The 13641-nt window shown below is 35.3% G+C and overlaps 1 protein-coding gene across 1 annotated transcript in view; it reads right to left on the reverse strand.

Moving 5' to 3' along the window:
- Positions 1–1515: 1515 nt before the first annotated feature.
- The window catches only part of LOC124639797 (transmembrane protein 205), a 42317-nt gene continuing 30191 nt past the window's right edge, over positions 1516–13641 (reverse strand). The window contains exons 2-5 of the mRNA XM_047177664.1: positions 10954–11123; positions 7787–7950; positions 3978–4100; positions 1516–3106 (exon numbers count right to left, since the gene is read on the reverse strand). Of these exons, the coding sequence (XP_047033620.1) occupies positions 2945–3106; positions 3978–4100; positions 7787–7950; positions 10954–11123 (619 nt within the window). The 3' untranslated portion in view covers positions 1516–2944. The remainder of the gene's footprint in view (positions 3107–3977; positions 4101–7786; positions 7951–10953; positions 11124–13641) is intronic.

A 13641-nucleotide genomic window follows, 5' to 3' on the forward strand; every position in this document is an offset into this window, starting at 1 on the left:
TTTGCGATCGTCAGCCAGCGAACGTTATCAATTACCTTCAAAATCGAAGGTGCTTCAAAAGCGCCACAAGTCATGTCTATCTCTTTTAAGAGACACAACACGCTACTGTCGAGCGGAGCCTCAGCGGTAGTGAGTACTTTCATGCATTTCTAGTAAGGTGGATGTTACTGACAATATCTACTGTAAACTGTAGGTAACTCTTAAGCTATTTATTTTACTGTTTAGAGTAGGATAAGGTCGCCTTAGGCCAGGCCCGCCGTAAGCGGGCGTGCAGCGCGTGCACAGCACGCGGGCGGCACGTCCTAGGGGGCGGCAAATCTAGCGAGTTATCACGTAATATTAAAAAAAATACAATATCTTTTTACTAATGATTTGATTTCAATCTTTCCGAACACAGCAATAGCGCTAAGAATATTACTTACACTGCCGGTTTCAGTTAGGTAGGTACATCTGTTGAAAGGACATTTTCAAAATTAAAGATTCTTAAAAACGATTTAAGATCAACCAGTGGCGTAGCGTGGGGCAAATGCTATTTAGGGGGCGGCAAAATTAAACCAATAAAATTTCAGAAAAAGCCGCCCTAGCTTTGGTCGTCTCCTATAAATTTTGACTGTTTCACCCTTTGCATTCCCAAAAAAATTCGCGCTCGCTGCGCTCGCGGCTCCATGTCAGATGTCGCATTTTATCTTTGTTTAATTGTTGAGGCATTCAATTCCGAAAAAAAAATTTTCGCGCACGTCCGTTATGGCTTTTTATGACAATATGTTTACTTCATGAAAAGTCTAAGGAAAAAATCGCGCTCGCGTCGCTCGCGGCTTTTGCACTTCACTTTTGTGCATATCTTACTTTTTGACTTTGCTTTGTTAATTTACAGTGGTCTTTATTTGTTTTGTGTCCCCAGACTAAAAAATTTTCGCGCTCGCTCCGCTCGCGCTTCCTTACATATGAAATGTGCCTTATAAGTTTTCAACGGGAAACCCACCAAATAACATATGTTACTGACTTTAAACATTGTTTTAGATATTTAAGTGCGTTAGTTTAAGTTAATCACAATCTTTCAATACATAGGAGCCACTTGGGTAATGATTGCACTGCATTGATGCCCTAAGCAATTGCTTAGTTTGCTTATGGGCTAACCCAGGACTGCTTAGGTTACTCTGAACATTTCAAGTAAATAAATTATGTGTAATGTATGTTATGTATTGCAATAGTTATTTATCCAAAAGTAGGTGGGTTTTCTGCAATCAAAGCGGTGCATGTACATATTTTTTTCTGTTGGACTAGTAAGATGGATACGAATGGGCGGGGGGGTCCGGACCTCCAGGATCCGCCCCCCCCCCGTATATATTTTTTGTCAAAACGTATGTAGTCGTAGGGCGGCATAATCAGTTTTGCACGCGGGCGAACAAACAGCTAGCGGCGGGCCTGCCTTAGGCGTACCAGTTCAGGGAAAGGACTAAGGTTACTTTACCCAGCCGAGCTAAGAAGGGGCTAAACTTAAGTAACACAACAAACTTTCATTATAATCATTTATTTTTAATTTTAATACTTTTATCGTTCTCTCGTCTCAAATAAATAATAATCCCACGTAGACACTCAGATCATTTACGAATAATAAGTAAACAGTAATCACTAACATGTATTCACATTAATTGATTAAATAAATTTATTTCTAACTAAACTTAGTAATTATAATATTATACTTAAAATTAGCTAAACAAACCCTCTGCCAATAAGGCATAAGCTGCTTGACGATTAAAAGTAATCATTTAAACATGTTCGTAACAATGAACTTGATTAAATGCAATACTTTTAAGCTCAGGTTTCATCAACGCGCGAATTCGCAAAATGGCGATTTAACGATCGCGTCGTAAGTTGCTGACTAGACAATCGAGTCGTCACAACGATAAAACTTAGCGAGCATAATCGCTAATGGCAAGTTCCGAAGATCATCAAACATTCTTCGAACGATCGAGTGTAGAGCTCAGCTACAATCGATTTGATTGAACACCATCGTCGTAAGTTGCGTGCTCGTAACTTCCTGCGTTCAAGGAGCATTTTAACGATTACTGTGCGACAAAATGCGTTGGCGAGAGTCTAAACTACTTAAAACTACGCTTAGCGCTATACTATGGCAGTATTGCAGGAAATTAGAGAGCATACAACATGAGTTTCATAATATCAAGCAGCTTAGTGATGGGCCCGCTGCCGACGGCTAACCGATACTGCGACATACAATTGGCAAGATTAATTTTGTTAATGTTAGTTGTTGGCAAGTTACTTATAATTTTCCTATAAAACGATGTTACAATTTCTACGAATCCTTTGGAAAAGGATGAGTTAATATCGTATAAATACAATCGTTGCGTTTAGCCGCATCTGCTACCGTCACTTACAACTAAATTATAATTTGGAACAATTCTCTGTCTGCGTTTCTCTAGGAAACAATTCATGCGACCAGCGCCTCACACTCCTATATCCCTGTCGAGTCACTCTTTAATACTATGTTTATTTTTCTCAGAAAAAGCGTACGTAGTGAAACAGACCTCACAGCCTGAATTGGAACTAGGAAAGTTATGCATTCATGAAATCTATCCTTATTTTTTATCGGTGGTATCATGCTATGTAAACTTCTTTTTAGATGTAAACTAATCACTAAACTTAGCTATTGCCATTGTGTTTCTACATAAAAAGTGAATCTTCATTGCACACAGACTACAATAACCTAGTTTTAACATTATTTGATTAGTAATGAGAATTAATTCATCTAGAACTCCGTACAAATCCAACTACAAAAACAGATGTTAACAATTCAACAATTTTAATTCGTTACCAAAAAAATCGAATAGAATACAATTTCAAATTCCTACGTTAAAATTTACACAGCATGCCAACGGAAATATGATAAAGTTAGTTCATCTCCAATAGTTACTCGTTTAGTCGATTAACGGCACATGGAATCGACTATGATCATGGTTGAGTATATTGAGCAGCCGAGGGCTATCATGGTGCCCATGGCTATACTGGAGTGGTATGTCCGGAAGGTCTTGAGGACACGGAGGTAGCGGGGACAGTGTGCGAGCTCACCTAGGATTAGGCGACCGACCTGCAACAAAGAAAATACGACATTAAGTAAAAATCTATGACATTGATATCGATTTGATCCGATTATTGACACGGAATAGTTTGACTCGAGAGACAATTGAGGAATAGCATGTACCTAATCGAAATGCTTTAATGGCACTTCATATCGACAATTTTTACACGTGGTTTGCAACCTTGCAAATAAGCCCTAATTCGATTACGTCAAACTGAAACTGCATTACATAATACTGTGATTCTTCAAATTAAAACAAACATCATTTCCAAGTAAACAATTGCTAAATATTCAGTTTTATTGCATCATTGGCATTTGTTTTCCAATGCATTTATCAGTTGTACGAAATTTTGCAACAATAGCACGTGTGATGTGAATCACGAGGTATGGAGGCATCAGGTGACTGTTGTCAAGTGCCACTCAATTGACTCAATTCCTATGTTTTAGTGCTGTTTATGAATTAGTAGCGGGTAAAGCATGTGTCATAGATAATGTAAACCTTGAACTTTGATGTTTGATCACTACGTTCTAGAGAAAGTGTTTGAATAGATTTGTCTAGTTTATTGCAATGACATGACTGGATTTTTTTGTGAACCTACGTTGTTTATTTGTTTCTTTTGTTTAAGACACACCTTTTGTTTAAGAGTAGGTAATGGCTGCATTAATTTAGAAGAGTACACGATCTAGATTGCTTCTATATCTCTTCATAAATACAGAATTGGCTATGTTTGAAACCAATTAAGTAATTGCGTCTTCTCTGCAAGATAGTGCAACGAACGATTTCAGCGAGGTATAGGTAGCCACATAAAAGAGAGACCTATGTATATGTATTACTGTTATTGTCTTATCAACTCATATTATTAGTAATAACGCTACTTACTTCTTGTCCGCCACCGGCAGCCTCTTCCATCTGCGTCTTGACATGCTTGGCGCGCAGCATGGGGCGCACCAGGCGCAGGCGCACGTACGACTCGATGCTGAATACCGCTAGCAGAAGCGCTAGCTGTAACAAAGAGAAATAACATATTTAGTACAAGGTTAAAATCTATACAATATACCTAAGTACCTAAGAGGAAAAGTAAAAAAAAAATAACCTAAAAGCCTAAAAGCACCGAAAATACTGGGCAGATTACAAAAAAGTCTTCACTGTTTGGAAGCTATACTATCTCGCGAGACGCGGGTGAAACCGCGGAAAAACAGCTGGTTAGAAATAAAAGTGTGTGTGTTTCTGGATGTTTTTATGACATGTCGATGTATTCTTATTTCATATTGTGTATTACTGAAAATATTTTTAAATAACATGAAGTGAATGCCTACCTATTTGACCTCCGCAGTGTGTGATGTTTTATTGTAAGATTGGCAATCAACTTTATGATACAGAATCCGCAAAGAAAACAATAAAGTAAATCCATTTGCTATAATTACTTCGAAGCTCTATAACAATACATAGAATAGAACTATAAAAGCTTTATTCCTCGTACTAAAAGCCTAAGTAATGACTATGTTTCGCAGAATTCAAGAAAAGGCATAAAAGTTCACAATGGCTTAGTGTACATTGACCTAAGTTGTCAGTACATTCTGTCACGATATCAATTAAAAGTATCTCAACGTATATTTCCTTATATCCGGTTCCTATAATAAAATGGCGCTTAATTTTTAATCTGTCAGTTATCCAGAATGAGATCATGCTTTTTAATCCGACCTTTTAAATCAACCTTGCATTTACTTAAGATTACAAAGTAAATATCTTGTAATAAACTGAGTGGTCAAAAAAGATCCCGACGAATTGAGAACCTCCTCCTTTTTGGGAAGTCGGTTAAAAATATACTTAAATATAGTGTTTATAAGATTAATCAAGACCTTGTATCCTTTCTTTGTGGTTAATGATTTATGTTCACACATTACAATTTGGTAGTGTTGCATGTTTCAAATAATTGCAAAGCAATGAGGCTTTTGCAAGTACATTTTACATTCTAATAATAACTATTTCATGCTTCAATTCATCAATCATTTTGCGAAGATTATACATCTCAATTAGCTTCAAAAAAGTTATGTCAAAATACTAATAGCTGTCTGTGGTTATTCTTAATTTGAATAGAGGCTTCTGTCAGTAATCCTATGTATTGGTCACTTTTTAATATACCTATTGCTACAAGGCTTTTAGGCTTTGTATATGCTGTCCTAATTATTAACGAGCATGTAAGAGATGAGTACGAAAATTGACCAATAAACATTATCATTAATCATATTTGATTTTTTTAAAGGCCAAATAAATTGAGATGTTAAAATCATAGTTACATGCCTGAAACTGTATTTATTTAACAATTTGCACAATGGCACTACCCTGACATTTGAAAACAATAAATAAAAATTGTATTTTTAACACTGCACTTAAGTTTTATAGCTTTGCAAGGACGCAAATGAAAAATTCATGTGTAATGGCGGCTGTTTACTTGTAATCATCATTAATCAAACTCATTTGGGTAATTAGTTTACTTTTGATAAGACAGGTCATTAACTCGCGATGTAATATCCAGTGAAATGATTATAAGGTACTAAATATTGTAGTGTTTTGCAGTCTGAATTTATTGTGCTTAAATCAACGTAACTACCAAGCTTTAATAAAGCTCTATTTTCAGTACTGAATTCGTAGAAAATGATTAAAAGATCGATAAAATGGAATTGAACCTCTTTGGAATTTACCATTTACGCTCTAGAATATGTGTACCTATATCCAATAGGTAACTGTTTTTGCGTAATTTCATCATTTTCAATCACCATATCGCATTTAATTTGCCTAGTTTATAGTGTCACTAAAAACACATAAATCTGTTAATTAATTCTTTGTTTAACACTGCATTTTAAATCAAAACATAAATTGGACCCGTTTTAAGACCGACCGACAAGTGTCAACATTAATTAATATCGTCCATATATTAATTCCTGAGGCCAATAAATCTAGTTAATTGAAGGAATGTGTGAAGTGCTCATCAGATAACGGGTCATATTGTGTGAGCTTCTAGAACATTCCTTTATATGATTTATCTTGTAGGGCACTATTTCTTAAGAAGTTAATTGTCCCTTATGAAATTGATTGTCAGTGAGGAAATAAATTGGACGTAGTTATGCAGAAACGTTCCAACCCACAAATCACCCGAAATCGAGTTATTGTGATTGAACAGCCTAAAATTTAGCATATGGTTATCTAAACTCAATATAATTCAACAATAAAACCTCTATTACCTTTACTAGTTAGAAAACCGGCCAAGTGCGAGTCGGACTCGTGCACGAAGGGTTCCGTAAATTACAGTTAAATCAACCTATCTCAAAAACTATAAGAGATACTTTGATCAAACCAAAAATCGTTGAAAGAGTTAATTAGCATGCATCACCTCTATTTTTTTTAGAATTTTATACCCCGTAGTTATAAAAATAGAGGGGGGGGGGACATACTTTTTACGACTTTGAGAGCTGATATCTCAAAAACCGTTCACTTTAAGAAAAATGTTTTTTAGAAAACTTTATATCATTTTAAAAGACCTTTCCATTGATACCCCACACGGGTATGTACATCGAAAAAAAAAATTTCATCCCTCAGTTACATGTATGGGGGGCCCCACCCCCAATTCTTTTTTTTACTATTTAGTGTCATATTTTTGTAGCGGTTCATACAACACATATTCCCATCAAATTTCATCACTGTAGTACTTATAGTTTCCGAGTAAATCGGCTGTGACAGACGGACAGACGGACAGACGGACAGACGGACATGACGAAACTATAAGGGTTCCGTTTTTGCCATTTTGGCTACGGAACCCTAATAAAAAAGAATACAACTGAAACGCGTAAATGCTTATATCTCAAATTCAAGTTTAATTTGAGATATAAGCATTTACGCGTACAGTGGGTTGGAACGTTTCGGCATAACTACGTCCAATTGTGGTTGTCTGGTGAAATCACTGTTTGAGTATTACTATTGTGCTTGTTTGTTAGAAGGATTAAGTGTTTATTATTTTTAGAGAAGCTGGTTTACTTTCTAGGATTCATATTTAAAATGCTATTGGAAATAACAAAAAACTTCAAGGATGGGCTAAAATAATGCTCTAATCCTATTCATTTTTCTGTACCGCTGAATTGAAACTTCTTACTTATAGACTACGGACTGCATACGTACCTACTTTTACTTATGAAATATGCAAGAACATCGAATAAACAGCGTATAATATAGTTTCAATTAATGTCAATGGCAATAAGTAAAGTGCATACATTTAACGCATTGGCGCCATTTAATATCGTATGTAATGATATGCGCCATATAATGTTCTTATATGCGCCATATTGTGTTCAACTCTTGTATAACGTTTACTTGAAGTTTATTGCGGACCTGTAACCTTTTGCTCATGTCAAATGGATTGTTGTAAATCAGAACCTGGTAACTATGTGCTAATTTTGTTTAAGGATGCAAAGCATATATTGGTCATTGGTGGTTAGATGTGATTGAATTTAAGTGTGTGTGTAAATTGGTTTAAATATAGGTTAAATTTTGAGGTCTTTAAGATGTTGAGAATTTAAAACAAGCTTATGTTTTGATGATGATGAACTCCTAAAAACTACACAATGTGAATTATTCTCTATCATTATTAGACTTTTCAATATATATTTTTTTGTTATCATGTTTTTGATCCTCACCTGTACCCAGGAGGTCTGCTCGAACTGTGTGAGGCACTGCGTCCTGTAGTAAGCAAGCAGAGCCAGGAGGCTGATGACTGCGTTGAAGGCGTAGTACACTGGGAACAGCACCGTTTGCACTCTACCGAACTCGTGGCGAGGGAGGTTGAAGTATAGCACTATACCTGTTGACGAAGGGAAACATTATATTATTTGTTTTCCTAGTAAATTAAAAATATTGGTAAAATTTTTCTAGAAACGGATGACGGAAAAATAAACTCCAAAGTATTTTAATGAAAAATAAAAATTTTCTGCATATTACTCAATCAATTAATTAAGATCTCCAAATGTGATAAGTTGAAATAAATTACCGCGTTTTAGTTGTTAAGCATGTGGTTCCAATTTTAAAACACGAAACATTTAAGCTAGATTTTAGATTTACATAATCTTTTTTTAAAATTGCTAATGGCATCCTTGTTCGAAACTTGAATGCGTTGAAAAGGTTTTACTGTAAAGAGGGTTTAAGCTCGTACTTCAAAAGTACTCTATCTGCGTACGTCAATAAGTATGGAGTAAGTACGTCAACACGTTTATTCGTCGTGTCATGGTCCCTATTATATAAAACACATACAGACATGGTAGTCTTGCCCCGAAGCTATTGCCCTCCTTGTAAATATTTGCTCCTGTCTGGCGAACCTTTGTGAGTGACCCTGAATCGGGTTGACGCTCCTACACATCATTGTGCCTTTGTTATTTTTGAGATAAATGGGGAAAAAGAAGTTTATATATTAAGGAAATAGATTTTCATTTTTTTATTCCTAGTATTATTTTTTGTTATTATATAGGTATAATTAGGATAAGTCTTTTTAAACGTTGAAGCATGTCAACGTACTTAACAATGGAATATTCAAATGGTTCCAATTGTTTGTTTCTGTCATTTCTTTGTCATATCATTTACATACCTAATGAATTAATGTTACACAACGCGATTACAACACGTGTAGGTACTAATATATTTCAGATTTATAATACTTAGTACCCAGGATCAAATCACAAAGGTCGTTTCAATCTATTTGAGATGTCAGTGTCACCCGGAACACAGCATGCCCGCGAATTCGTCCGCTCGTGTTACCGGCAAATTGCACGACAGTGTACCTACTTATAAAGGATGTTGACTGTAATGTAATGAATGTGATGTCCAAATTGTTTTGAATTATTTCGTGAATCAGATTGTTCGAATAACACCTCGTTTTAAAATGAATGCCAATTATGTAATGCCAGTATTTTTATCATGTTTTTTAAATCACTGTAATTCGGTTAAAACAGCAGTGAACTACATTTGAAAAATAAGCGTATTAAGTAAATGGAACACCATTAAAGAAATATCCAGAATTCACCTCTAAACATGCTCGGATTTTCTTATCAAAATATCATCTTGCAAACAGGTTCTTCCAAAGAGGTTTTAACTTGGAACCTGAGCTAAGTACTTGAAATTAACGGACACACAAAATCCCGGTATCTTAAGCACGAAGACATGAGATCGTCAATTAGTTCTCATTAAATAATTACACAATTATTTGTTGTTATTCTTTGTGAAGAATGTTTTTCAAGCCCAAAAGTAATTATTTACAGGAAGAAAACTTGTTGCCAATTGATTTTTAACTTTCTAGGAAGACCTTAAGGTTTAAAGTGCCAGTTTAAATGATTAGGCCATCGCCCATCAACCCTCGTGCAGAAATATTTATGCTTTGGTTGAATGGACCCTTTACTCAGATCCAAGTATTGTATAAGTAGAGATATGAGGTAATCTGTCAGTAAGTTTTCTCGCACCTCTGTCTTGTAAAGTTTTATACCTACTCCTAATTCACGGACGTAGTAACCATATAATTTACTAAATTAGAAACCAAGCAGTTATGCAATTACAAGAAACAAGCGTAATAAACATAATTGCAATTGTTTTATTATCCCAACATGTTCGTCCTTGTTGTCACCTTCACATCTTTTGGGTCAAAAGTTTTTCATAAAAACAAACACATTTATTATTTTGTGACCTTTGCAAAATATCATTAGGGAAATAAATAAGGATCTACCTAAACGGTGATATTTTTTTATTAAAAATGTAATTTATTTAATAGCTTTTTGGATGTAAATAATTATATTATTTGAATGCTAATTTTATGTTCTTTGTTTTGATAAGAAACGTAATGTGCAGTTTAAATATCGTGCATAGACATTTTCTAGTGACACAAATGACAGTTGTAAGAGGATATCCGATCAGATTGACAGAGATAGTTGATAAATACTGGCTGATGTTATTATAGAAAAACAAAGGAATGGAGACTGTAAACAATACATTCTGCGATGTACACGTGTAAAGTGGAATGGCCGCGGGAACGAACACTTACCTACACTGAACACTCGTGATCAGTCATTTTATGAGTCTGATAGCAACACTAACTCATTATGGCTTCTTCGTGAAACTGCGTAGGTTCATTTTAATGGTTATGTTAGGTACTTTCAAAGGTCTCAAACAACATTTTCTTTACGTAAGTACTTGTATTTTGTAAAAAAACTGCTCTTTTTTTATTTCAAAATAAATTCTTGAAATACAGAGGAAAATTCTTAAAGCCACTCAAATATTTTCGAATCAAGATCCTCAGAAACAATTACAGAGTTCCGCCTTCTTCAAATACATACGTTCAACCTTCTTTAATAAAAACTGGTGTTTCTCAACGACAACACTGTAACTTTTTAATTCGAACGTTCCTTCACGTACGTAATGCGCGCGCTTGGAAACGTGATACATTTCTTCGAAATTCAAACGAGATTCTGGACGTGGTTTTATATAAGGAAAGTAAAAACGTTAATTATTTGGTTTGTGATAACAATGATCGAATCTGTATGTATGAATAATTTATTTTCAACAATTAGTTAGCACAAGACCTAGAGTCTATTAACAGCGATTTCTTGGCACACTTCAGGTTTTTAAAGCTTCGATGAGTAAGGGCTAATTTAAGAAAACCTAAAAGTATTCAGGAGTTGAATAACTTTTGACTTCATATTTAGATCACATCATTACATTATATTTGGGCATCATCATCCTCACTACCTATATTTATTTAAAGATCCCCACCATTTTAATCACGAACCATAAACACTCCCGCCATTTTCGAACATTCTAGACTTACCAGAGACTAATGTCATCCAGACTTGCGCTCCCAAGTGCGTTGCCACCGCTGTGACATACAGCGCTCGCCATCCGCGGATGCTGCCGCTGGTGCCGGGCCGGCTCAGCCAGGCTAGGAGGACCACGACTGCGAGGGCCACGTGGAGAGGCTGAGAGGTTCTCGTCGCAATACTGTGGACAAGAGAGAGGAACGTCAGTTATTTTTGTTACGAACAGGTCTATGAAAGATGAAGAAATTATGGGGAGTCCTTTAGTTTTTTACAGGTGTTTAATAATTCTTATGTTATTAAAGCCGAGTTCTAGTCGGAATAAGTAATCCTTGACCATGTGAGAGAAGGCCTGTGCCCAGCAATGGGACGTTAAGACTAAATTAGAATATCTCCAGTCGATAATATTCAACCTAAAATCATACAAAACGCGAACACCAGTGTAAAGTTTACAGCAACAGTCTATTAAAACCGCAGTGTTTCGTAACTGAACCAAGGTTGTTGCTAACTGCCGATAAACAGTAGACTAAGTACTAGCTATATTCTACCTCATTATTGAAACCTTATTAAAGTATGGAGGAAATGTATAAGGACACCTAAATTGGAATGTCATTTGTAGGCATGTGGTTAGTCTACAAATATGCAATGCTGTGGTCGATTTTGTGGTTAATTAGATTAACGACTTCTTGTGTTATTTGATTTTACCTATAAATATGTTTATTATACATAGTTAGACTTAAGTTTCTAGGGTGAAGAAACTTCATATAGTTCTCTGATTTTTATCTAGTGTACCTATAGTGTGAGTCGTTCGACACCACATTTTCCAAAAACGGTAAAGCCACGTGAAAACATCGATATCACCGTGTGAAGTTATCGACATAATCGATTTGGACACGTGACACGGAAAAACAATGGCGGCATGGAAATTTAATTTGTGCAGTTGTCGGTTTGAATAGATTGCTTTAAATTGGACGCACCGTGTCATTTGTTACTCGTGCCGTCAAACTGATAGCTATGAATATGACGTAGACAGTCGATCATACCAGCCGTTTTTTCGTGGTTTCACCGCGTACCGTGGAAACTATTGCCCGTACCGGAATGAAATATAGCCTAAAATACTCGGGAAAAGGGAAGTTTTCCAACAGTGAAAGAAATTTTCAAATCAGTTTAGTAGTTTCGGAGCCTTTCGGAATATTGAGGTCTCTTTTATTGGCCGATTGTTTAAAAATACAGATAAAAGCTATCGATTTATAATTCCTACACTTTTGTAGAAGGCATTAAGGTGTAACGATTAGGTACTTCAAGCACCGTTTCGAAGCACACGTCTTCGAAGTATAATTTCTTAAACAAAGGAGTAGGTCATTCACTTCTATCTGTAAATTGATGATGCAACTAGCCCTAATAGTTTCACGATGCTCTCCACGTCATATCTAGAGCAACTACTAGTAAAAGGGGTTAATTCTGGGCCATTTTAGTTAACCGCTAACCATTAAATTGTGACTGACAGACGGACAAGCTACGTGGTACTTGCTCAATAAATCGCCCTTAGGGTCCATTTAGTTCTACTTTTACATTTGACATTCGCTGTCAAAATTTTTTCGCGGCAGCAAAAAATTAAGCAAATGGAGCGTTAACTTTTTTCGTATCAAGTAACTGATCTACATTATGTTCTTGTGAAATATTTTTTTTCTTTTCTGTATAAGTATTTTTACAAAGCATTAAAGTAAAAAGATGCTGATATGAAAGTGTGACTTCCTTAACGCAATGAACACATTATTTCACAACCACGAAAACAGGTGCTAAAGAGATCTGTAAATATCTGTGTCATTATTTGAACAACCTCATTTGGCAGTATCGTGCAACTTTTTTTCGATATTGAACTTAATTCTCTTGACAATAGATGCGAATTTACAATACTTGTTAATGACAATCTCCTAGTTTTGTATCCCAAGTCGTGCCTTATTTGGGCAATAGCCAAAGGAAAGCGTTACAGAGCAATTTCTTCAAAAAAGCGTACGTGAGTATTTTAAAAATCGTGATATTCCGGCGCCTGACTTTATTATGATAATAGATACGTCACTGCTGATAATTTAGCGCACAAATAATATGTATTTGTATATTTGAATGTAGAATTACTTGTGCCGACAAGTCTTTAAATGTTCCTAATTGTAAAGACATACAGTAAGTGTATAATTATCTTAATATTGAAAGTGTGACCTCTATTTAGGCAGTAAATACATACATAACCAATCTTTCTATAAAAAGCGTGTGCAATATCGTGTGCATTAAGCCTAAATAAAAATGGCTGCCTCTAAGTTCATCACATGACTAATTACACAACGTTCAATCTCATATTAATTGAAAACAATGACACCTGTATTTTGTATTGAAAAATCACATGACATTCCTTTCCAAGCGGTTCAATAACTTATTATATTTATAAAAACAATGCAATAAGGAACTAACGTTCAACTGCACCGAGTAACTTAGATCCTTATATAAAATACAGGATTTCCTGAACAAAACAGATAAAGTATTAATCATTAAGATTATTTATTATTCACTTTATCTCGCATCTGTAATTTGGCCTTGATATACGAAATTTTTGGGTCTCGAAGCAACAAAAAATATTTTATTAGGTTGCAAATGTCACTGAGTTTAATGTCAGGCAATAAAACAGAAATAAAAACACACTACAGAAC

This window comes from Helicoverpa zea, chromosome 1 (assembly GCF_022581195.2).
Source record: "Helicoverpa zea isolate HzStark_Cry1AcR chromosome 1, ilHelZeax1.1, whole genome shotgun sequence".
Lineage (NCBI taxonomy): Eukaryota > Metazoa > Arthropoda > Insecta > Lepidoptera > Noctuidae > Helicoverpa > Helicoverpa zea.